Raw genomic sequence first — 22,926 nt, 5'->3', positions numbered from 1 at the left:
ATTGAGCCACACGTCATTGAATATGTGTGGCTGTTATCGGGGTCGATAAAAATCTCATGGATTTCCTAAATAGGAAATGTACTAACTGCTTTTGGATTTTAGAGGAGTATATTTCAACGTTTGACGTCTGTCCTTTTTGACATGTCCCGTGATACACCCAAGCCCCATTAAACGAAGGCAATTCAAGTATAAATAAGCAAGGAATATCCAAAATATATAATTACGATATTATTAGTTCCATTCTTGCCACTGTAAATCAAGTATGTCGATCGCAACCAGAGCATATTTTGACGAATCCATTCACTTCTCTAAAGAGGAGGACTCTGTTAAGGATGGTATTCGTACTGTTTCTGCAACAAACTACAAGAAATTAAAGTACCCCAGATGGGCACCAACTTGGGATTCTAAGCAGGAATTGGCCTTCCACAATCCCAAACCGTTTGCTCATACGGATAGGGGCTACTTTGGAGATCCCTCTTTTGATTCGCTTTTCAAGGAAACTGGGGCAAAGGCTAAAAAACTTACTCCAAAACTTGGCACCGAGGTTACCGGAATTCAGCTTAGTAAGTTGACTGACAGACAAAAGGATGATTTGGCTTTGCTCGTTGAGCAAAGAGGTGTGGTGGCATTCAGATCCCAGGACTTCAAGAATCTTTCTTTCGATGAATTGAAGAAATGGGGTAGATACTTTGGTCCGCTTCATGTTCATCCAACTTCTGGAGCTCCCTTGGGAGAGTCTGAATTTCACCTGACTTTTAGACGCGGCGACAAGCTTGAGCAAAAGAGGTTACTTTCCAAAAGGTTGAATAACATCTCTTTCCACTCAGATGTTTCTTACGAAACTCAACCTCCAGGAATCACCTTGCTAACCATGTTGCAGACTGATGCAGGAGGAGACACTCAATTTGTTGATATGATCGAAGCATATGACAGACTTTCGCCAACTTTGAAAAAGTTCATTGACAAATTGCAAGTATCACACACTTCTAAGGATCAGGCTTGGAATTCCAAAAAAGAGGGAGGCATCACCAGGAAACCTTCCATCGATTCCATTCATCCACTAGTCAGGTACCATCCAGTCCTCAAAAAGAAGGCATTATTCATAAATTCGAGCTTCAGTACCAAGATTTTGGGCTTGAAGGATGAAGAATCTGATTTCTTACTAAGCTTCTTGATTAACCATACAGAATCGTGCTTGGATGCTCATATTCGACCATCCTGGGATGAAAACACCGTTGTGGTTTGGGATAATCGTCGGCTGATTCATACTGCTACTTTGGATTGGGATTCCGACTCGATTAGACACTCATTCAGACTTACTCCTTTAGCCGAGAGACCCGTTGGAAGCGAGGAAGAGTTCCAAGCCTGGACTCCCGAGAAAGAGGAGGAAAAAATTAAGCACACAGAGGAATACTTGCAATTGACCCCAGAGGAATACTACAACAAGTTCTATGCTAACAAAACTTGATTATATACCAAATAAATAACTAAATGAACACTTTTTATCTTGTTAAATCAGTTGTATTTCAATTTATAGGTGTGGATACAAAGTTAGCCATTTCTCCAAATCATCTGGAACAACCACCCAGTTGAGGTCTAGCTTAAACTTTTCTTTTAGGCACCGAATATTAATCGACCCACTATCATAGTCGATGATATTCTCCGCAGTGACAGAAATGGTGTCATCATCAATTCCATCATTATGTTCCCTAATTGCACTTATCAATTTCTGGTATATCTTCGGTAAGTTGTAAAACTGATGGTCCGCCACAAATTTAGCTCTCCAAAGTAACGACCAATGAACCTTGACAGTCTGTGGGATGCTTCTAGCACGACCAAGATTTGGATAGTAAACAGGTCTCCATTTAGCTTCCCTATTTTCTATCAAATATGGTATGGGTAAAATCTCTATGAACCACCAGAGGAGAGATCTAAAAATGCTGCCATCACCTCTACCATCAGCTTTATATAGTGGAACCTCAGGGAGAGAATTTCTGACCTCTACTTCTTCTGGAAATAAAAATTCAGTACTTTCCACGAGCCTACAAACAGTGTCATGCAGCATTGGGTGCGTTCTAGGTATGGAGAGACAGTCATGATGACAGGATAGTACACTGGAAAGCGAGGAATATTTGGATGCAAATTCATGTATGGAACTTGGCTTGAAAAGGACACCAAATTCAACGGCGTAGGAAAGCACCCATCTGCAAGGAATGTTGGAGAGTTCTTGACCTTCCATATCTGGAGGCCAATTACCTCCAACGTCAGCATGATCACCTGGGAACCACATTTCCAGCAAATCGTCGGAACATTTAGGTAGTCTCAAGGCTCGAATGGTTTCTAAGAGCGGTCTGCACTCAGAGTGTTTATCAAATAAAGTTGTTTCATAAGAATAAGGGAAAAAGAGGTTCTGCTTAAATTTACCTCTTCTCTCGTTGATACTCACAGCATGCCTAATGTGATTTACATGCGAAGTAATCGAGGTATAAGGAAAAAGCCTATCTCTGAAGAGGCCACACGAATTGATGGAATCCCAAAGCCCCAGAAATTCTATTTTCACTTTCTGTCTGCAAAAAGTCTTTTGAAACTCTGTAATGCTGAAGCACCCGACGTCTTTAACTGTAGTTGGTTGGCCATCCATTTCCCATTTTTTATAGATTTGCCAAGCCGTATTAATCATGGTTTCCAAACTTTGATCCAAGAGCCCTATCTTCTCTATCATTCCAGCCAAAATCCTGGCAATGAAAGATCCCCTACTGAACCCAAAAAGAAATATCTTATCGTCAGGACAATAGCATCTGATCAAGAATCGGTAGGCATTAATCACGTGATAATCTACACCATAAGCTATACATGAATCCATCTCCAGCATAAAATGCTCATATGTCGAATTTAAAATATTTGCACTTTCTAAAGAAGTGGAACTGACCCTTATATCATTTCCAATCCCAGCTACAGACCGTTAGTATTGGAAAAGGTGAAGGTACGCTGGATAAAATGTTCGCTTACGCTGATAGTAGCATACCTGTCGGTAGGGATCTTCTCTGTCCAACAGCTTGTACAATTTTAGTACATTTGAACTTGTATGCTTTCCAAAGTTATTGTCCGTTCCATCCAGACACAATATGATATTTTTAGGTGACATAGATCACTAATTTATCCACCGAAGAAAATAATATTTATATGGAAGGATTTGGGAACTATCAGAAATTTTCTTTTTTAAGCGCCAAACCCGTTATAGGAAAAAGGTTAGGCCAGCTTACAATAGCCTGTCGAACAATGCTTATCCTCTCATTTTCAGCAACTTGGAACGAATATTTTTCAGCCAAAATTTCAGGGAATGCTAAACGAGTAAATGTTAATCCGCCATGTTCTGATTAAAGTTTATAGGCTTTAACAGTAATCGACATACACAAAACTAAATCGCACACCAATTACCCCTTCCTGCATGTAATCCACCATCATACGAGAATTTCGAGATTTCGAAATTTTTTCAAAAAAGATTGACTCCATATTCGACCGCGAATTGACTTCAAGTCAAAGACAGTGCAAATATAGCGGAATTGACAGCCTTTCTTGACCAGCTTCTAATGCATTCGAGCGCCAAAGCTAATTCCTTATTGGGTGACATCAAACCACCAGCCTTACTTAATGAATTGTTCTCTACGGCCACATAAACTATAAAATCAAAAGCAAATAATAATAGGCTCGTAATCTCCGGTGTGTGGTAGGAGCATCTCTTATCGTGAAAGGCATTCAACTGAAAATCCATGTTTCGGCATGCCAAGTGTATTCGTTTCTTTTTTTGAACGCACCTTTCTTTTTTCTTCAACTTCAGAGACCGCGGTGCCTGATTTTGAGTATGATTATAGGCATTCAATTCTTGATTGGCCGGCATCGTCCACATAAACTCCAGGAGTGGGCAGTCATTAAAGATCAGTCGGAACCTTTAAAGGCAACTGGATTATGAACATTGCTGCCTTATCGTCAAGCGTTTTTCGGCGCACTGGCCGTTGAGATTCTGAGCCTTTCTTTTTTTTCTCTATCTCATATCTTCAAGCTCTTAATTCTATTTATTCTGCCTATATATAAGAACATGAACTCCAGGGTAAGGAACTCTGTATTAATTCATCAACCATCACTCAATCATGACACATCAACTTCCTCAAGGTGCTGGTTACGCCATTGTTGTGGGGCTTGGCCTCGTCTTTGCTGCGGCTATGATCTTAACTACCTTCATTCTTAGAAGGTACCAAAGGGAGATCATTACTTCTGAAGAATTCTCTACTGCAGGCCGTTCTGTTGAAACAGGTTTGATTGCCGCAGCCGTTGTCTCTTCGTGGACATGGGCTGCTACCTTACTTACCTCTTCGACCCAAGCCTATAAATACGGGGTTTCCGGTCCTTATTTCTATGCTGCGGGTGCATGTGTTCAAGTTATTCTCTTTGCGTTTTTGGCTATTAAAGCCAAGCAAAAGGCACCAGAGGCTCACACTTACTTGGAAATAGTAAAGGCTCGTTATGGTGGTGCAGTGCATGGTGTTTTCATTTTCTTTGCCATTGTTACCAACATTCTAGTGACGTCGATGCTTTTGACAGGTGGTAGTGCTACGATCAACGATTTGACCGGAATGAACACCACTGCATGCATTTTCTTACTTCCATTGGGAGTTATGGTTTATACCTTATTTGGTGGTATCAAAGCTACCTTTTTAACAGATTATATTCACACGATCGCCATTATTGTGATCATTATGACATTTGCATTCACTGCTTATGCCACCTCTTCTAAATTGGGGTCTCCTGGCAAAGTTTGGGAGCTTGTCACTGCAGCAGGTCAGGCTCACCCTGTATCTGGTAATGCAGAGGGATCATATTTGACAATGCATTCACGTTCAGGTGGTATTTTTTTCGTTATTAATATTGTTGGTAACTTCGGAACGGTCTTTTTGGATAATGGTTACTGGAACAAGGCTATTGCTTCTTCTCCAGCATCAGCTTTACCTGGTTATGTTCTTGGAGGTTTATCGTGGTTTGCAATTCCTTGGTTGACAGCTACCACCATGGGATTAGCCTGTATTGCCTTAGAATCGGACCCTTCATTTCCTTCTTACCCTCAAAGACTATCTTCCGAAGACGTCTCGGCCGGTTTGGTGCTTCCAACTGCTGCCGTCGCTATTATGGGTAAAGGTGGTGCGGTGGCCACACTTTTCATGGTATTTATGGCTGTTACCTCTGCAATGTCCGCAGAATTGATCGCCGTCTCTTCCATTGTCTCCTATGATATCTACAAGGGCTACATTAATCCTAAGGCTTCGGGCAAGAATATTATTGTCGTTTCGCACGCCAGCGTGATATTCTTTTCTGTGGCTATGTCTGGATTATCTACAGGTTTCTGGTATGCTGGAATCTCTATGACATACCTTTACCTTCTCATGGGAGTTATTATATCTGCTGCCGTGGTTCCTGCTTCTTTAACTTTGCTTTGGAAACAGCAGAATGCTATTGCTGCCGGCGTTTCTCCTGTTCTAGGTACCATTCTTGCCCTTATGTCCTGGTTAGTTTGCACCCACTCTGAATACGGTGAGATTAACGTCGTAACCTCTTCAGAGGATAATCCTATGCTTACAGGTAATGTAGTCGCCTTACTCTCACCGCTTGTGTTTGTTCCAATTTTAACCTATATTTTCAAACCTCAAAACTTCGACTGGGAGATTTTGAAGAATATCAAGCGAGTGGATGAGACCGAAGAGATTGAAAAGGCTATATCTTCTCCTGAAGAGGATCTAGAATCTTCCGAGGATGCAGAGAATGCCAACGGAGAGCCAGAGAAATTGCTGCCGATCACTTCGAAGATGGAAAGTCTTATTAAAACCATGAGTACCAGCCATAGGGAGATCTATAGGGCCAAAATGGAAGAAGAGCATCTCCGTATAGCCTCGAAAAAGGCTGGGTATCTCTGCATGTTCCTTGCCATTGCGCTTTTGGTAGTTTGGCCTATGCCTATGTATGGTAGTAGCTATATCTTCTCGAGGAAGTTTTTCACGGGTTGGGTCGCGGTGGGCATTATATGGATCTTCTTTTCAGGATTTAGTGTGATCATTTTCCCATTATTCGAGGGAAGGAATGGTATCTACACATCGTTGCGTGGTATCTACTGGGATCTTTCTGGTCAGACTCACAAGCTCAGAGAATGGCAAGAGAGTAATCCAGACAAATTGCATGTCGTTCAGAGCCAGGTATCCATGGAAGCACGTAGAAGTGCTCAACTTATGGATGCTGACAATATCCAGGAACTCGATGAGGTGTTGAAATAAGTAATTTACTGAATATCTTGAATAATTAAAAATTTCAATAAAAAGACAATTTGTCAAACTTTTCGCAAAATAAGATAAGCTAGCAACACTACAACAGTTTTAAGAGAACGTAAGCAAATAGTGCTAACAAGCAGACTGTTATTAGATCCTTTAATTTGCTTGTCTTAGTGCAAATCTGAGATATAATTTTTCATTGCGGCATCTCAAAATTTTATTTTAGATTTTATTTTGTTCTCAAAAAATGGTTGACTTTTCGTTTATAATCTATTCGAAATTTCCTTCTGGTTCATTCACGTTTGCATACAAAATGGCTCAGGACAAGAAGAAGACTGAGATTTATTCAGTTCCTGATACAGAGGAATTAAAGAAGGAGTTAAGAGAAGAAGAGAGCTCTTCGGCTTCGGAACCGGAGGATGAATACGGAGAGATGCTTACTGAAGATGTTGAAGAAGGATTAGATAAAGTTCTTCATGCTATCAAGACAGGGGACAAATCTTTATTTGATCCAAATGTTAAGTTTTTCAAAGCTGAAAAGAAAGAAGAGGATGTAAAGGAAGAAAAGGACGATGGTAATAAACCTATCTATTTGAAGGAATATCACCGGATGAATTTGCTTGGAAAGAATGATGAAGATGGAGAGGAAGAGGAAGAGGTGATAGAAAATAATCATACGGATAAGAGATCTGTTGAAGAAGAAGAAGATTTACAAGCGAAGCCATATACAGCTCAGCAAAAGGAGGACAAGGCTAAATTGATGGACGAGATCAATGAAGCATTCGGAGAAGATGAGGAGGAAGACTTTTTAAAGAAGAAAAATCCTCCAAAAGAGAAAAAGAAGGAAAAGAAGGATGAGGTTACACTTCCGGATCCATCTCAAGACGGAGAAAAGTTTTTGGAAGTGTACATAGAGAAACATGCTTGGATACCTGATAAGGACTCTAAAGATTTGACTAAAGGAATGGAAGAAGATGATCCAGAATTTGATGCGGCAGCAGAGAGGTTTGAGAATGCTTACAATTTCCGTTTTGAGGACCCTGATGCAGGGGAAATCGTTTCCTATGCGAGATCTCAAGCTACTATGAGAAGACAGAAGACGAGCTCTAGGAGGAAAGAAAGACAGAAGGAACAAGAAACAAGAAGAGATGAGCAAGAAGAAGTTCAAAAGAAGCTTAAGCAAAAGAAGCAGAAAAAAATGAATTTAGTGATGGACAGAATTAATGAGGTTAGAGATGCCGTGGGCAATGATATCCCAGAAAAGGTTATTGCTGAAGTATTCGGAGATATCTTGATGAAGGAAGACTTTGATAATGAGGAATGGGATAAGAAGATGAATGAAGTATTCGAGAAGTATGAGGGAGACAGTACAGAGAAACCAACATGGGACGATAATGAAGAAGAAGAAGGAGAAGAGAAAGGAGAAGAGAAAGGAGAAGAGAAAGGAGAAGAGAAAGGAGAAGAGAAAGGAGATGAGAAAGGAGATGAGAAAGGAGATGAAGAAGATGAAGAGGTGGTTGAAGCGACAGATGTTACACAGAAATCCTCGAAGCGTGCTTCCAAACGAGAAGAAAAACACAAAAAGAAGCAAAAGAAGGAGAGCATTAAGAGAATAGCGTCGAGTATTGTGGAACAGAAAGCTACAGAATTGATAGATGAAATCAAAGAAGAAAGAGGACGGTCCAGACAGCAAGAGAACCTCAGATTCAAGTACAGAGAAGTCTCACCACAATCATTTGGCTTAACTACGAGAGATATATTGTTTGCAGACGATCAGTCTTTGAACGATTTTGTCGGATTGAAGAAATTCGCTCCTTATCGATCGGAAAGGGATAAGGAAGAGGACAAGAACAAATACGGAAAGAGTAAACGGGTGAAAAAATGGAGAAAGAAGGTGTTTCACAGTTCCCATGGACCAAAGTTTGGTGCCGAGGATGCTAATGGGGATATTGAGATTCCATTGATCGTCAATGAGCCAAGCCATAAACGGAAACAGGAACATAGTCACAAGAAGGATAGGAAAAGAAAGACTAAGGAGAGTAAATAGTTTTACATTGATATTTAATTTATGCACATAAATTATAGCGGTGTAAATGCAAAGGTTTGAAGTGAGAGCCGATCAACTCGGTGAGGGACCAATTAACAGTAAATTTATTTTCTAATTACTGCCCGGATATTTCTTCAATGTCCATACAACCATCTCCACCTCTGGAAGATGACGAGTTGTTACTAGAAGAAGAAACAGAGGATGATGAAGATGTTCTTTTTGCTACTGCGAAAAGGGCCAGACATGTGTACGGAGAGGGTCCAAAGAAGACTAGCTCTTCAAAAGTCGCCAATGATGCATTCACGTTGGACCGATTTCTAAAGGTCAGACCGAGTCCAGCGAAGACCAAAAATAGTCTTAATGCAGAGTTAGGCTTTGATATAGATACGGCATTTAAGAAAAGTACAAAGCCTCACTACGTGAAAGAGTTAGGTAACATAGTTATAGCGCAGCAGAAGATTGAGAGGGCCATGAAGAAGCAGGAGAAAGAGACAGAGAACGAACAGCAGAAGGAGCAGGAGTTGGATGTACTTCTTAAGGATCAATTGGCTGACGGTTTCGTGGGAAGCTCGTCCAATATATTGTTTCTGAAGAGACTCAAAGAGCTATTGAGTGATGAGAATAATAAAGAGGAACTCTATGACTTTTATTTCTTCAAGGATAGGGGGAAATGGGGTCAAGCCACTGCTCGGAGAAGCTACCATCTTACCAGAAGTCAAGTGATGAATGGATTACCGGATGAAACTACCCACTGGAAAAATGTATTGGCCTGCCTGGCCGAGGAAACCAACGTGGATGTTGTCAACAGCTATGATTTGAAAGGTATTAAGAACAAACTCGATCTTCCTACGTTTCAAAAGTTTATGCTGGACATCGGATGTGATGACGAGCTCATAAATGCTCCTATTGGACTGAATATCGATGAACTGAGACTTAAGTTGGACAACAAAGAACAACTACCATCAATGATACTGCTTGCATTGAAGGTCTACAAAGTGACTTCGGCATTGGATTGTAAAGATGACGAGGTACTTATGAAGCATATGGTTCGATATCTTTCCTACGCATGTGTTGATATTCGAATAAATCAGCGTTGTGTAGGAGAATCTGCTATAATTGATGGAGAAAGAAGCACAGCACTTCAGTTGCTCTTGAAAGCGATAATGAAACTAGTGAAAAAGGATAACAGCAAGTTAATTGAACTGGTGGAGGAGAATTTGGACAAGTTTCCTGCTCTTTGGTTCCGTTTTATAGACAATCTTCAGGCACCTACAAGTTGGAAACTCTCAAAAGTATTCAAAATGACTCTTTTCCAAATGCAATCAATGCTGGAGTTTATATACAAGACCAATTTCAATGATGTAGCCTTGAGAAAGGCCAAGGAATTATGGTCACCGTTACAAATGAGCGAGTTGGCAAGCGACAAACGTCTGTGTCACAAGTTTGTGGAACTGGTTGGTACTTTCAAGAATGCCTGCCTCAACGGAACTACACTTAAGGAGAACAGATACGATCCGGGTACAAAAGTGGATACAGGGAACTACATGACGAACAAAAATGCATATGAAACAGCTAAATTAAGAGTTGTATGCTTGGAAAGACTCTCCCTCCTGTATATAATACATCTTGAAAAACATCCGCATAGACGGAAAGATGCCAAGAAGATTGCCAGGATTCGACGGCAGGTCATGGAAATAAAGCGGTTCTATTTCCACCATTTTGAGGCTATAGTATGTCCTCCAGTGACGGATAGTCATGGCGTGCTATCATTTGTGGTGGGCAGGTTGGATTGAGCGTTGTTATTTGGATAACAAATCAGGATAAACGTTCTCAATCTCCTGAACATCTCTCACTATATTAATTTTATGGTCTGTTTGACCTGGTTTTGGCATATCTTCATCTCTTTCCACGTATCTAATGACATGGCCCCAACCATACTCGGCGGCAGCTTCAACGTTGATGTGTGAATCATCGATAAAATAAGCATTGGCAGGATTGGTGACCCCAGCATCGTGTAAAGCCTTTTCAAAGGCATCCTTCATGGGCTTACAAATCATAGGGACATTCGCATAATCACAGAACGTCATTCCGTCGAACAAGTCGCCGATTCCAAGCAGCTTAATGACACGTAGTCCGTGATTCTTATAGGCGTTGGTAAAGAGCCACAGCCGGTCAATTTTGCCTGCCAATTTCATCCTTACGAGGAAGTTGCGCAAGTGGACATTAGGTTTCAAAATCCTGTCCAATGGTAATGCATCGTCGACGACTTTGTTATATTCCAAAGCATTGATTCGGTGCTCTCTGACCAATCCTTCGATAGCCAAACCATACTCTTTATAGTACTTCATGTGCAACTGATAGGCGTCCTTGTCATTCAAATGGAGATGTCTTTTGAAGAATCGATGAATATATATTTGCATGAGGTCATGGATCTTTGTGGATCGTTTATAGAGACAATTGTCTATGTCAAAGAAGAACACTTTGCCATTATCCAGGGGAACCGGTCCAAACTTCAGGGATAGTTTGACTGGAGGTAAGTGCCGGGCCAAATGCTCTTGTTCTTTTTGTTCTTCGAATGTTGCGTTAATATTTGTCTGTGACTGCGATGCCCTCAGAAGGATTCTTGCTTCTTCGATGTCTCCCGCAGAAGGGTATCTGGATAACGGGTAGCCCCGGGAATTGCCGTTGGCGCCTATAACCTTGGAATCTCCGTCGGCGGATAAAACCCCGTTCTCCTTCTCATTACAGATGCCGCAGCTGATAGAATCAGTGTTCCGTGTAGTCATAATGATGATATAGTTTAGGAAAAGAGTGTCTACTAAGTATGTAAATCTGAATGCAGCGAAATGCCATCGCATCTTTGTTAGAAGATATACATCATGTGAATATATGCACGTGATGCGCCACGTGAACTGTGAACCCGTTTTTTTCTACCCAAATAGCCACAACGGAGACTTCCCCGTTCGCTTCCAAGAAGAGAAATCATCACATTGCCCGATTAGGAATAAATTGATTTGAGTTTGCGCGTCGCCAGCAGCCAAACAATTGCTAAACAATCGCCAAACAATTAACCATGATAACCATGATACCCATGATAAACATGATAGCCACCGATAATTTTAGAGTAAACTACGCTTTTAAAACTACCCTTCTGTCCCCTAAAAACCACCCTTCTTCTGCCAGTGGCACCTGGTAGACAGCCGATATTGACTCCCGCTTATCTCATAAAAATTTTCCCTGGATAAGATGAGAGCGAAAGCCTTCCGATCCATTAGGCGCCAAAAGTTCACCAAAAGGTCACCAAAAGTTCTCAAAAGTTCATAAAAGTTCACCACCATATTTGAAGCGCGATTTTCGTTATTTTTAGCATCGCTCTTTTGTAACCGTCTGTTTGTTTCTCTTTCGGCTTGTTCATTTATTTATCTCAGACCTCATGAAGTTTTCCACCAACTTGGTTGCCGTGCCATTCCAAGTGGTGACTCTTGCTTTCCTTATTATAGCAACTATTACTTCTCCTGTTGTGCCCTCTCTTTCTTTGGCCAATGATGGTACCTATAAGTATGGTACCTTTGGTTACTGTCCTGTCGATGCTACTAAACGGTCTCAATGTTCGAGTGTCTCCACAAATTACAAACCTTCCAGTCTTTACAAGTCTTCCAATTCGGATGCTCCTTCTTGGTCGATGAGTTCTACTATTAGAGACAAGCTCTCTCAAATTATGATAGTTGCTCCTATTGCTGCTGGCCTTACTCTTATTGCAGTCGTCCTAAATTTTGTTGGCATTCTTTCTAAAAATGCTGCTTTGGCCTCTGCTTATTGGATCATTACTATTTTTATAGCCGTGATCGCCTTTTTAGCCTCTGCTCTTGTCTGCATCATATCTTTCTTACTTTTCTACCCTCACGTTCAATGGGCTTGTTGGTTGCTTATTCCGGCTACAATTCTCAACCTCATATCCCTTGTTTTAATAGGTTTTGCTAGCAAGTTCCTTCCTGCCGCTTATCTACGTGATGAGGACAATGGCGATGATGCTAACAACGACTTTGGCTGGGGCTCTGCCGATGTTTCCTCCTTCGACGAGGAAAGAAAGTTGGAACTTGGTGACGCTCCTTCAAACAACTTTAAGGTGAATACGGGAAGTGGCTTCAATGTGGTTTCATCTCCCGCAATGGCACCTCTTTCCGCGACTCCAGGTCTAGATAGTGCCGCTACGGGTGCTGGCATTGGCGCGGGTACTGGTGTTGGCGCGGGTATGGCAAAACCAAACTACGCCTATCCTGTCCCTGGTAGCTATCCCAATTCTGCTGCAGGAGATAACCTCAGTTTTGTTCCTCCCCAACCTTACGATACGTCTCGAACTAGAACTATGGCTTCCTCTGTTGGTCCTTCTTCTATTGCAGACGATAAAAACCCTTCTGCTTCCCAACGTGATTTCACTTATATGGACGAAAACCTAGCAAGCAGTACCAGTGTTCCAAAGTTGAGCCAAACGTCTTACTATACTGCAGATGACAGTACCAAAGCTAACATGGCAGGATCGGATCAACCGGGATTGAAGCTTCCAGATGTTTATCTTGACGACGAGGAGGGAGAACAAACAGAAAATAGTGACATACCTGTTGGTAACAACGATAATAGAATGGATCAGGGTGAGATTTATAACCCAGATGGAGACTCGGGAAGCAGCCAGTCTGCTTTTACGAGTGTGTCTCAACGGGGCGTCAACCCAAATTACTATAGAGGAGCTCAGCAGAAAGTCAATTTGCCTGAACAACAGTATCCAATGAGTACTCCCTACTATCCTTCAACGTTGTCTCCTCAACCTTCACAATCGTTCAACGGCTACCAACAATTGCAAACTGCACCAATGGCGCCAATGCCTCCAATGCACCAGTATGATACTTCAAACCCCTATGCGGCGCCACAACAGCCCCCAATTCAAAGATCTCGTTCCGATATGATTCTCAACAACAGTCCGGACCTTCTGCTGGGAAGTAACATGAACAAAGCTGGAGTGAGGAAGTACGGAATTACGCAGATGAGTCAGCAGCGGTTTGCACAATCTCAACCTCATGTGGGAAACAACTTTAAGAGACGCCAGCAACAGCAACAGAACTTTCCTACTCCTTCGTCGCTGGGAGACGGTCCTTACGGTAGAATATAAAACTACAGCGTCAATTCCTATAGACCTTTCACTATTATGTTTGTTGTTCCATTCGTTATTTTGTACATTATTTTTTCCAGCTTTAATACCTCTCTACTTTCTTTCTTTCCTCCCTTCTCTTTGTCCTTCTTCAAATGCTATTATATTAAGTTCCCCACATCCGGCGAAGTATTCTCTGGCGTCCTGTCAGGTGTATATGCCGACGGATTACTGTCTCCTCCTTTATCTGTATCATGGTTGTAATGATCGACCCTTCTCGGCTTTACCATGAGTAACAGTAGCATGAATAAGATCACCAAGACCAAAAACAAAACCACTTTGCATTTGGTCGTAGCCTTTTGATAACCCTCAGCCCTCTTCATCTGCTTGTCTGCCTTTTTCACATCCTCTACCGTCTTACTCAAATTATAATCGACACGGTCAAGAATAGTACCTTGATCTATCACCATCGTCTCCAACTCCTTAAAGATTGTCGAGATCTCCACCACTCCCTGCGCTATCTTATAAATCTCCCGCTCTCTCTGTTCAAGATACTCATCACTCAACCTACTCTGTGACTGGTCCACCTGCTTTAGAAGCTGTTTACTTGAACTCTGCATAGCTTCACGAGAATATTTCTCTATAGCAGAGCCTTCATCTTCTTCTCCGGGATTCCCATTATTTGCAAATATCTGCGACTCATCGAAACCCTTATTTTCAACATTTGGAGTGGCAACCTCAAACTCATCCTCTCGTAAGTATCGAATATAGTTATTCTGTAGCTTTCGGAACGAAGTCGAAAGTTCCTGCGTTCGAATTGCCGATTTCTTCTTCAAGTTCTCCACCAAAAGTGTCTCTGACTTTCTGCCAAACTGTAATTTACTGTCGTCAAGTTTCTTTATCTCCGTGTACATAAACTGAAATTTCTTAGTGATCTTCATACTCAAATCGTTGATCTTAGCTTCGTCTTCACTAGTGTCGTTGAATCCTGGTAGCATGTTCTTTCTGTAGAGTTTTCCCAACTCGTTGATATCATTGACTATTCCGTCAAGCATTGCCTCCAATTCTTGTTCGAGTTTCACCATACTGAGTGGCAATTGTGCCATTTCTATGGGTTCGCTATGGTCATTGTCGTCGTCTCTATAGGGCTTTACCCCAATTAACCCTTGTTCTTCCTCGGATCCTCTCTCAAACGGGGCGTGTTCATGGTGTGGAAATGTTCTTCTGTACGCAATATAAAGGTTGGTTCTGTCTCTGAACATGATTGTTTGGTGAATAAGGAAGAAGAAGTGAAGCCGAACAGCAGAGTTTCAGCCAAAAGGCGAATGAGTTTCAGGCCGACTACCGGGAGCTTTCGGGAGGACGAAAAGCCACCGGGGAAAGCGCGAATTTCATCATGAACTAATTCATTATTAGAACAGCTGTGTCATAAAATAGAATATTTTTTTATCGGAATTGAAGCCGTGGCTGGCGGTGACTAAAATGCGTGTCAATGTTCAAGAGCTCACGGACGGCCTTTGCACTCAGTGTGGGGGGCCCAAAATCCCGAATGGAAATAATTTCCTAAAGAGTGCACGCTCGAGCCAGAAACCTGAGTTTAAAGAGTAGTCAACAGCTTCCACGGTCAATTTCGGGCCCTAAATGATTTCTATGATGACAATTAGAACTTAATATCCTTTGACTGTGAGTCCAATATACCTTTTTACTCTTTAATGTTCATTTTCACACCCCTTAAGGCAAGAGTCTCCAGTCTGCGTATATTCATAGTTTAGTACTGCATAAAGTCATTCTACAAACTTTTCTTCGATTTTAACAGCTCCAAATATACGACGCTATAATGCTTGTGATCTCAGGAGATGGAAATGTCGTATATCCTTTAATCATTGCATTTCATTAATATATAAATAACCAATACCAAAAGTAAAATAAGTCGACCCGGTGACTGCTTGAGCCGTCCACTTTTATTGCACCATTGTTACAGTTGAATGAAAAATAGACATAAGTAAACATTGATATCAAGTTTAAGAGCGAACTTTGTGAAAACGAATTGCTTCTCTGGTGGTCTGCAAATACTCATATTGATCTTAATCGATGCGGGATTCATTTCTTAAGGAAGTCAAATTTGTGGTTAAGGATAGTTTTATGATTGAAGCTACATTGTTCTCTTGAAAGACATGAACCCGTTTCTATACTTCTTGATATGCTTTGGATAATGATCATTCATTAAAATGACCTTAGATTCACTAAAAAAGACAGCTTTGTACAGCAAATGAACTGAGTAGTACGTGACTTGATAACAAATGAACAAAAATGTTAACGCATAGAAAATGAAAAACCTCTGTTTCTTCATATTATCAACCATCCACAGAGTAAAGGCCAAACTAAAGAAGTCAATGAAGTATTGAACAAACTAGTTGGATCATATCCCGAAAATATATGGGACATTCCCTTGAACTTTTGCAATCAGAACCGTGATCATTTTTTCTTGAGGTTGCAGCTCAAACAACGCTTTAAAGCTCCTGACTGAGACAGCCCACTACCAGAAATAAATTCAAATGAAGCGACGCCAGAACTCTATACAGGCATATCTGACAGACAAAAAGATAACTCAATTATGCCATAGCGCATCTGATTCCTGAGATGCTCATAATAGTTAGAAGATTAAACTCATTGTTTCTGCCTGCTATTTATTATAGTTTATTATGGGTATTGAAGGGGAAGCATAGAATACATTTATCGACTAGTGTCTGATTCTCAATAGAAGCATATTCAAAGAAACATTTCGCCGTTCAAAATTTAATTTCTCAATAATGTGAGCAGATGTTAGGCAACAATGTCATACTGTAACAATAAAACTACCCTATTACTTACACAAGAATGTCACTTTGGGTATATAGTCTTGTTATAGATAGCATTCTTATTCGCAGGCAAGCTCCAAGTCTTTTCCATATTACAGTTGAAAAAAGTTATGTCGCTCCTTTTTCTGTTTCATTCTTCTTTAATGCGACATCTGTGTTATCTTATGAAGACATATCATCAAAAATTCCTCCAATCTAATCCTTCCACCCGGTTTGTATACTAAGTCAAGTTAAACATAACAAATTCATTTCTTTAACTTAAAAAATGTTAAAAAATAACACTTAAAAAAATCATTAAGCACAAAGCAATAGACATACGTTTGCAAGTAGGCCAAATACAAAGTTTCTTGTAACACCTATCATCAACCTCAGCCTTAAGATATAAGAAAGCAATTCAAGCATCGATGATATCCTTTGACTTTTCATTAACTTCAATGTTAGCCAACCGGTTGACATGATCGCTGTCAAAGTGTTCCAATAACTTCTTGTTCTCAAATGGATCGACAACAGTGTACCTGAATTTCCTTGAAGGCACACCTTCTTCGAAAAGCTCATCAATCTCTGCAAATGTCCTGTCCTTTGTTTCTGGAAGCTCAAAGATGGACCAAACAAACCAGATTACATCAAAGGCTGCCCAGTAGATACCCGTCCTGGCACCCCAGCTCCATTGATTCAACATGTATGGAGTCAACACACCATTAACAATTCCAACGACATTGTAACAATTCCTTGCAAGAACCACTGTCTTGTTTCTCAACTTAACAGAAGGAATCTCTGGAACAATACAATATGTAACAGGACCAACAGTGACGTAGTACACAAAATCGAAGACCATCAATAATACACCAACTGCGTATCCGCTGCCACTTCCATGGCCCACAAATCCAATGATACCAATTACTAACATCAAAATAATATGAATGCCGACGCCACCTATGAACATGGTAGCACGTCCAACCTTGGGAGACATGAACCACGAAATGATGTTTCCAATAAACCCTAAGCAGTCTTGAATGATCGTGAAATTAAAGGACCAAGAACTAGAAACACCAGCTTTCTCATAGAAGTATGTCGAGTAGCCCACTAGTGTACTACCTCCTGCACATTGAATGACAAAAGTAATACATGCAATACGAGTTCTCCTGAAATTTCTCTTTTTGAAGCATTCCAAGTATGTGGATAGCTTTTCAATTTCCTTTTCCTTTTCACTAGTCATTTTCATCTTTTTCACCATTAGATCTGCCACGATATCCTTCTTCTCTTCGGTCATTCCTGAAAGCAACCGCTTCACACTTTTACCTGCATCAGCAAGTCTACCCCTTTTGACCAACCACCATGGAGACTCGGGTGCTAGGTAAATTCCAATTGCCAAAGGTAGTGGCCATATCCACATAAGTCCAAAAGGTAATTTCCATCCCGACTCTTTATTCATAAGACGCGAATCAGAGTTTTTCATTACTCCTGCTCCAACAAGCTGTCCAAGAACCCAAGCAACGTTGACGTAAGATGTAAGATAGTATCTTAACACCATGGGACAGATCTCAGAAGCATAGGTCGTAGCCAATGTCTGGAAGCAACCCCATGGCATTCCACAAAGAAGCTGACCAACCACAAGCATCGCATAATTTTTTGCAAAGAAGAATAAGAAAATATAGCACGTAATAAGGCCAAGAGAGCCAACCAATGTCATTCGAGTTCCGATACGGTCAGCAATAGTACCAGCAAATTGTAAACCAATAATTTCTCCAAGAGACACACACACGTTCAAACCAGTCTGTTTGCTCGACACCAATTGATAACTGCCGCTACTCTCATCCCAGGTACCAAATCTCTTACAAAAAGAGGGTAAAGCATACATAGAACTTAAAAGTTTTGTATCATATCCCTCCATAATAAGACCACTTGAGAAAATAAATGACCACCCAGCACACTTTGGATATGTCCTCACGGCTTCCATAAAACTCATTTCCTTATCTGACTTTTCTGATTCCCTAGCATCTTCAGAGACACCCAAGAATTTCGTAACAATCTCGTCTTCGACGTCGACTGGAGCGGAGTCCCCAAATTCCCTGAAGGATTCTGTAGGCTTCTCATCAACACTGTTCTGACTATTATTCACACTCATACTTTAATATGTTTATAAGTTTATAACATTTTACAATATTCTTATAGCTTGCAGCAAAATACTAGCATATATATATGTAAATCTAAAGCGCGGAGCAAAGGATAAATCTAGTCATAGCACTGTCTGGCCAGGTAAAGGTTGTCATGAAACTTGGGCACATGCGGAGCATTAACAATCGAATAGTTCATTGCGGACATCACGAGAGGGTGTCTAAACTCATTTGAGATATTAAACACCAAATATCTGGACTTTCCTTTTTATGAGGATATGTGCAGGACAATATTAAGAAGAAAAAGAGTTAGGAGGGACCATTCGGCTTTATCAAATTAAACAATCACCCCACAATTTGCAAACCTTCGCACATTTCTGCGCTCTTCTGTGCAAGGGAAGTGATTTTTTGAACCTCCCCTGAGCCTCTTGACCCGACTTTCATTAGCTAAATATGCATTGTTCGCTCAAAGTACAGTGGGGATTGTATGCATAAAAATCGGTTTTCAAGGTTGATGCAAAAGGTATGACTTTTGGAAACATATTTTCAACATTTGAAATCACTCCAATCACGTTCATAGAAAAAACATAGAACAGATTTTGGAGTGCTAAGAGGCTTTTTCAAGATGTCCGACGGAGAAGATTTTGTGCAGCAGGCTTTATCGGAATATCGGGAAGACATCATCATATTAAGGTCCTTAAGGACATAGTTGTATAAGGGATGATGCTTATCATTATCTGCTGTCTCATGCCAGCTGAACATCCGAACTACTGGTGATGATACAGGAATTGTGTTGATCCATACTTTCATCTCTATTAGACTCGCCTAGTGTTACCCTATTCAAACAGAATGCATTCTCATTTCATTTTACTTTTAATATCTGAATTTAGAGGTGATGTTGCGCACTTCCCACACGGAGAACTAAGATACGAGATGCCAAATGATGAATATAAAATGGAATAAGCTGGTTATTTCGGAAGAGAGAAAGTCAGTGTGAACCAGATATTAATGGCTGGACAGAAACGGCGCGAATCCCGAAGCCAAAGCATCTCCCTTGATATCCGGGCCCTTTGGTTGGTATCTGCGTTTCCGGGCACCGTCACTATTTTAAGATTTTGGAACGGCTATCCCAGACATTCAGAATTAGTATGGGGAAGTGAACAATGACCCTCAATTTGTAAACGGCTCTCCTTTAGATGGACTTTGTTATTTGTCAGTCAGCTGATGGAAAACCACATAATTATGAGCTGTTCTGTTCTGAGATTTTCTATATTAGCTCTATGCATATCTTTCATAGTTGATATTTTCAACAAGCATCAAGAGTAGATGGAGGGATGGCAAGGAGATTTCCCCACCATTTCATTTTTTTTTAGTCTATGCGCTAGAGAGAAACACTGCGGCGATAAACGACAGAAAAGGAAAACAATCTAATTGGGCAGGTAATAACGCGCATTTTAATCTTCATGCCGGCCGATATGCAATAATATATAAAAAGAAACTGTTAAAATTCGGATGATGTAATCAAGGTTTAGAGCACGCCGAAGTTAACTAGTCACGTTACAAGATCAAAACTTTTTTATTATTCACTGTGGTTGTATATATTCGCAGTGGTTATGTATATAGCTGTATATCTGAGTGGACTGAACATTAGTTAGTAGGTAGAGTTTCTCTCTTCGCCCTTGTGAAATACTCGTAACGGACATAAAAGAAACAATTTGATTTTAGATATGCAGGATTCACAAAAAGTATGGGGTAACACAGAGTGGATCAGCAAAAAAGTATGGGGTACGCATAGTCACACAGAATAGCGAAAAAAAACTCCTTTCTTCACTTATATTTCTTTTTTCCCTAAAATTACTATTGTTCAAGAGATCGAAGCAAAAGGTTGCACCTGACCCTCTTTATTTCGAGGCCTTTCGGGCAGAGCTCGCCCTCTCTCACGATATCACCAGCTTCGATACCGGTCGACTTTCATTGCCACATTTCAACCTACTAAATTGTCTAGCCCCACTAATATGGTGAAGGTATGTCAAAAGATTTTTAAAGAATGATATTTAAAACCGTCCTCATCCCAGTATATCTAAAACATGTTCATTTCTTCAAACCTATCATCAACAAAAATTTTGTGATATTAACATATGGCGGCTACAACTCTTCACTTACACCCCGAAACCAAACCAGAATGGTGGAAGGAAGCAACTGTTTATCAAATTTATCCTGCATCTTTCAAGGACTCTAACAACGATGGATGGGGTGACTTAAATGGAATTAAGTCAAAACTTGGATATTTGAAGGATCTTGGAGTGGATTGCATCTGGATATGTCCATTCTATGAATCACCTCAAAAGGATATGGGTTATGATATTGCTGATTACGAGAAGGTCTGGTCAACTTACGGTACCAACAAGGACATTTTTGACTTGATCAGCGAGGTGCACAGCATGGGTATGAAGATCCTTGTTGACTTAGTGCTTTGTTACACCTCTGACCAAAACAAGTGGTTCAAAGAGTCCAGGTCTAGTACTGATAATCCTAAAAGAGATTGGTTTATGTGGAAAAAACCAAAGGGATATGACAAGTCAGGAAAACCCATTCCACCAAACAATTGGAGATCTTTCTTTGGCGGATCCTCTTGGGAATACGACAAGAAGACAAAAGAATTTTACTTTCATACCTTTACAGTCGAACAGCCCGATTATAACTGGGAAAATGCTGAGTGTCGTGCTGCTATGTTTGAGAATGCAGTTGGTTACTGGTTGAGACACGGGGTTGATGGCTTCAGAATAGATGTTGGTGGAATGTACTCAAAGGTTGCTGGTTTACCAGATGCTCCAATCACCAATCCTAAGGATGAATATCAGATGGCAGGGGAACTTTCCCAAAATGGACCTAGAATTCATGAATATCATAAATTGATGCATCACTATATGATGTCCCAAATTGATGACAAGAGAGATCTTTTGACGGTTGGTGAGATTGGTACTGCTGACGACAAAAATCAGTTCCTTTATACAGGAGCCGACAGAGGAGAGTTGTCTGAGATGTTCAACTGTAAGCATATGGGTATTGGCAAGTCACCTGCCTTTAAGTACGATATGGTACCATTTACTTTGAAAGATTTCAAGCTTACTCTTGCGGACTCTTTCCTTTGGGTCAATGGCACCAATGGATGGTCTACGGCTTTCTTAGAGAATCATGATCAGGGAAGATCTGTCTCGCGGTTTGGTAATGATTCGACGCCGGAATCACGTGCTGCTTCTGGCAAACTTTTGGCAACTCTCTTGATTGCTTTGACCGGTACATTGTATGTATACCAAGGACAGGAATTGGGTTGCGTAAACTGCAAGGGATGGAAAATCAGTGACTTCGAGGACATTGAATGTCGCAACAACTACAGAATCATTTCCGAGAAGTATGGAAAGGATTCACAGGAGGTTGTCGACTTCAAAAAGGGTGTAGATATTATCTCCAGAGATCACTCGCGTACGCCTTTCCCATGGTCTAGCGAGAAACCTTATGCTGGTTTCACTGATGGCGCTAAGCCTTGGTTCAAGATTAACGAACTTTTTAAGACTGGAATTAATGCTGCGGACGAAATTAAGGATCCGAATTCGGTTTTGAACTTCTGGAAGAGAGCATTAAAGTTTAGGAAGGCCAACAAAGATATTTTAATCTACGGTTATGACTTTGAGTTCATTGACTTGGAAAATTTAAAGTTATTTTCATTCACTAAGAAGTATGGCTTCAAAACCTTGTTTGCCGCATTAAACTTCTCCGATGACGATCTAAAGTTCACTTTACCTGAAGATAAGTCGTTCAATTTTGCTTTTGGCACTCACAGCCTTCCAAAGCAATTCGACACCGTCTTGAGGCCATGGGAGGCAAGATTATATCTTGCAGAATAGGTAATATCCATTGAATTTGCTATTCATAATTTTTTAGTCCCTCATTTATAGTTGGGCCTTATACAGAATTTTTATTTGAAAGAACATTGAGTTTCTAAACCCTAGTGAAAGCTATATTTTGGGAGTGTAAGTAAGGGTTTATTTATTCGATATACCCTCGTTCTGTTAATTTTTGAGTACTTACCGACTGCATTATATTAGTGTGACTGAGTTTTTCTCCCTACCCCTTGGGAAATATTGTACAGGGGACAGGACATCAAGTTAGCACGCCTGTGAGACAAATGTGAAGAATACTTAAAGTGGGTTTATTTTTGCTTGGGTACCCCCTCCTCTCTTCTCTGCACCTGTAGAGGATGATTTTATATTTTCATATTCATCTTTTCATCCCGAAATAAGAGGTAAACAAAGCGCTAGCAGCTTTAAAGAGCTTCAACAACTCAGCAGGAGCTCTGCTGATCTTAAAAAAACCAACTGAAGCACATTGTCAGGTTTTCTGCTAGTTGGAAAAGGCCGTTGCCATTTTTGAAAAACTCTCTCCAACTACTACT

General features: G+C 40.6%; 8 protein-coding genes across 8 annotated transcripts; 6 read left to right on the top strand and 2 right to left on the bottom strand.

Annotated features, from left to right (window-relative positions):
- Window positions 1-262: 262 nt before the first annotated feature.
- Window positions 263-1,468, top strand: FOA43_001948 (uncharacterized protein; the record flags this gene model as incomplete). The annotated part of the gene is made up of 1 exon (XM_038922253.1): window positions 263-1,468. The coding sequence occupies one exon, from the start codon at window positions 263-265 to the stop codon at window positions 1,466-1,468; it is 1,206 nt and encodes a 401-aa protein (XP_038778181.1).
- A 2,680-nt stretch (window positions 1,469-4,148) lies between these two features.
- Window positions 4,149-6,317, top strand: DUR3 (urea active transporter; the record flags this gene model as incomplete). The annotated part of the gene is made up of 1 exon (XM_038922252.1): window positions 4,149-6,317. One exon carries the CDS (start codon window positions 4,149-4,151, stop codon window positions 6,315-6,317), a length of 2,169 nt encoding a protein of 722 aa, XP_038778180.1.
- A 509-nt stretch (window positions 6,318-6,826) lies between these two features.
- On the top strand, window positions 6,827-8,358 carry FOA43_001946 (uncharacterized protein; the record flags this gene model as incomplete). Its single annotated transcript, XM_038922251.1, is given in 2 exon segments — window positions 6,827-6,833; window positions 6,845-8,358. 2 exon segments carry the CDS (start codon window positions 6,827-6,829, stop codon window positions 8,356-8,358), a joined length of 1,521 nt encoding a protein of 506 aa, XP_038778179.1.
- A 168-nt stretch (window positions 8,359-8,526) lies between these two features.
- On the top strand, window positions 8,527-10,151 carry FOA43_001945 (uncharacterized protein; the record flags this gene model as incomplete). The annotated part of the gene is given in 2 exon segments (XM_038922250.1): window positions 8,527-8,533; window positions 8,551-10,151. 2 exon segments carry the CDS (start codon window positions 8,527-8,529, stop codon window positions 10,149-10,151), a joined length of 1,608 nt encoding a protein of 535 aa, XP_038778178.1.
- Window positions 10,152-11,791: 1,640 nt separating this feature from the next.
- On the top strand, window positions 11,792-13,522 carry FOA43_001944 (uncharacterized protein; the record flags this gene model as incomplete). Its single annotated transcript, XM_038922249.1, has 1 exon — window positions 11,792-13,522. One exon carries the CDS (start codon window positions 11,792-11,794, stop codon window positions 13,520-13,522), a length of 1,731 nt encoding a protein of 576 aa, XP_038778177.1.
- Window positions 13,523-13,662: 140 nt separating this feature from the next.
- FOA43_001943 (uncharacterized protein) lies at window positions 13,663-14,753 on the bottom strand (the record flags this gene model as incomplete). The annotated part of the gene is made up of 1 exon (XM_038922248.1): window positions 13,663-14,753. A coding segment is annotated over one exon (1,091 nt), but the record flags the coding sequence as incomplete, so codon positions are not given.
- A 2,000-nt stretch (window positions 14,754-16,753) lies between these two features.
- On the bottom strand, window positions 16,754-18,484 carry FOA43_001942 (uncharacterized protein; the record flags this gene model as incomplete). Its single annotated transcript, XM_038922247.1, is given in 2 exon segments — window positions 16,754-18,463; window positions 18,479-18,484. The coding sequence occupies 2 exon segments, from the start codon at window positions 18,482-18,484 to the stop codon at window positions 16,754-16,756; spliced, it is 1,716 nt and encodes a 571-aa protein (XP_038778175.1).
- A 2,127-nt stretch (window positions 18,485-20,611) lies between these two features.
- Window positions 20,612-22,378, top strand: IMA3_2 (oligo-1,6-glucosidase ima3; the record flags this gene model as incomplete). Its single annotated transcript, XM_038922246.1, has 1 exon — window positions 20,612-22,378. One exon carries the CDS (start codon window positions 20,612-20,614, stop codon window positions 22,376-22,378), a length of 1,767 nt encoding a protein of 588 aa, XP_038778174.1.
- Between the last annotated feature and the right edge of the window lie 548 nt (window positions 22,379-22,926).

This window comes from Brettanomyces nanus, chromosome 1, assembly GCF_011074865.1.
Source record: "Brettanomyces nanus chromosome 1, complete sequence".
Lineage (NCBI taxonomy): Eukaryota > Fungi > Ascomycota > Pichiomycetes > Pichiales > Pichiaceae > Brettanomyces > Brettanomyces nanus.
Note: the sequence above shows the minus strand (reverse complement) of the source record. Positions and strands in the feature narration are given on the sequence as shown.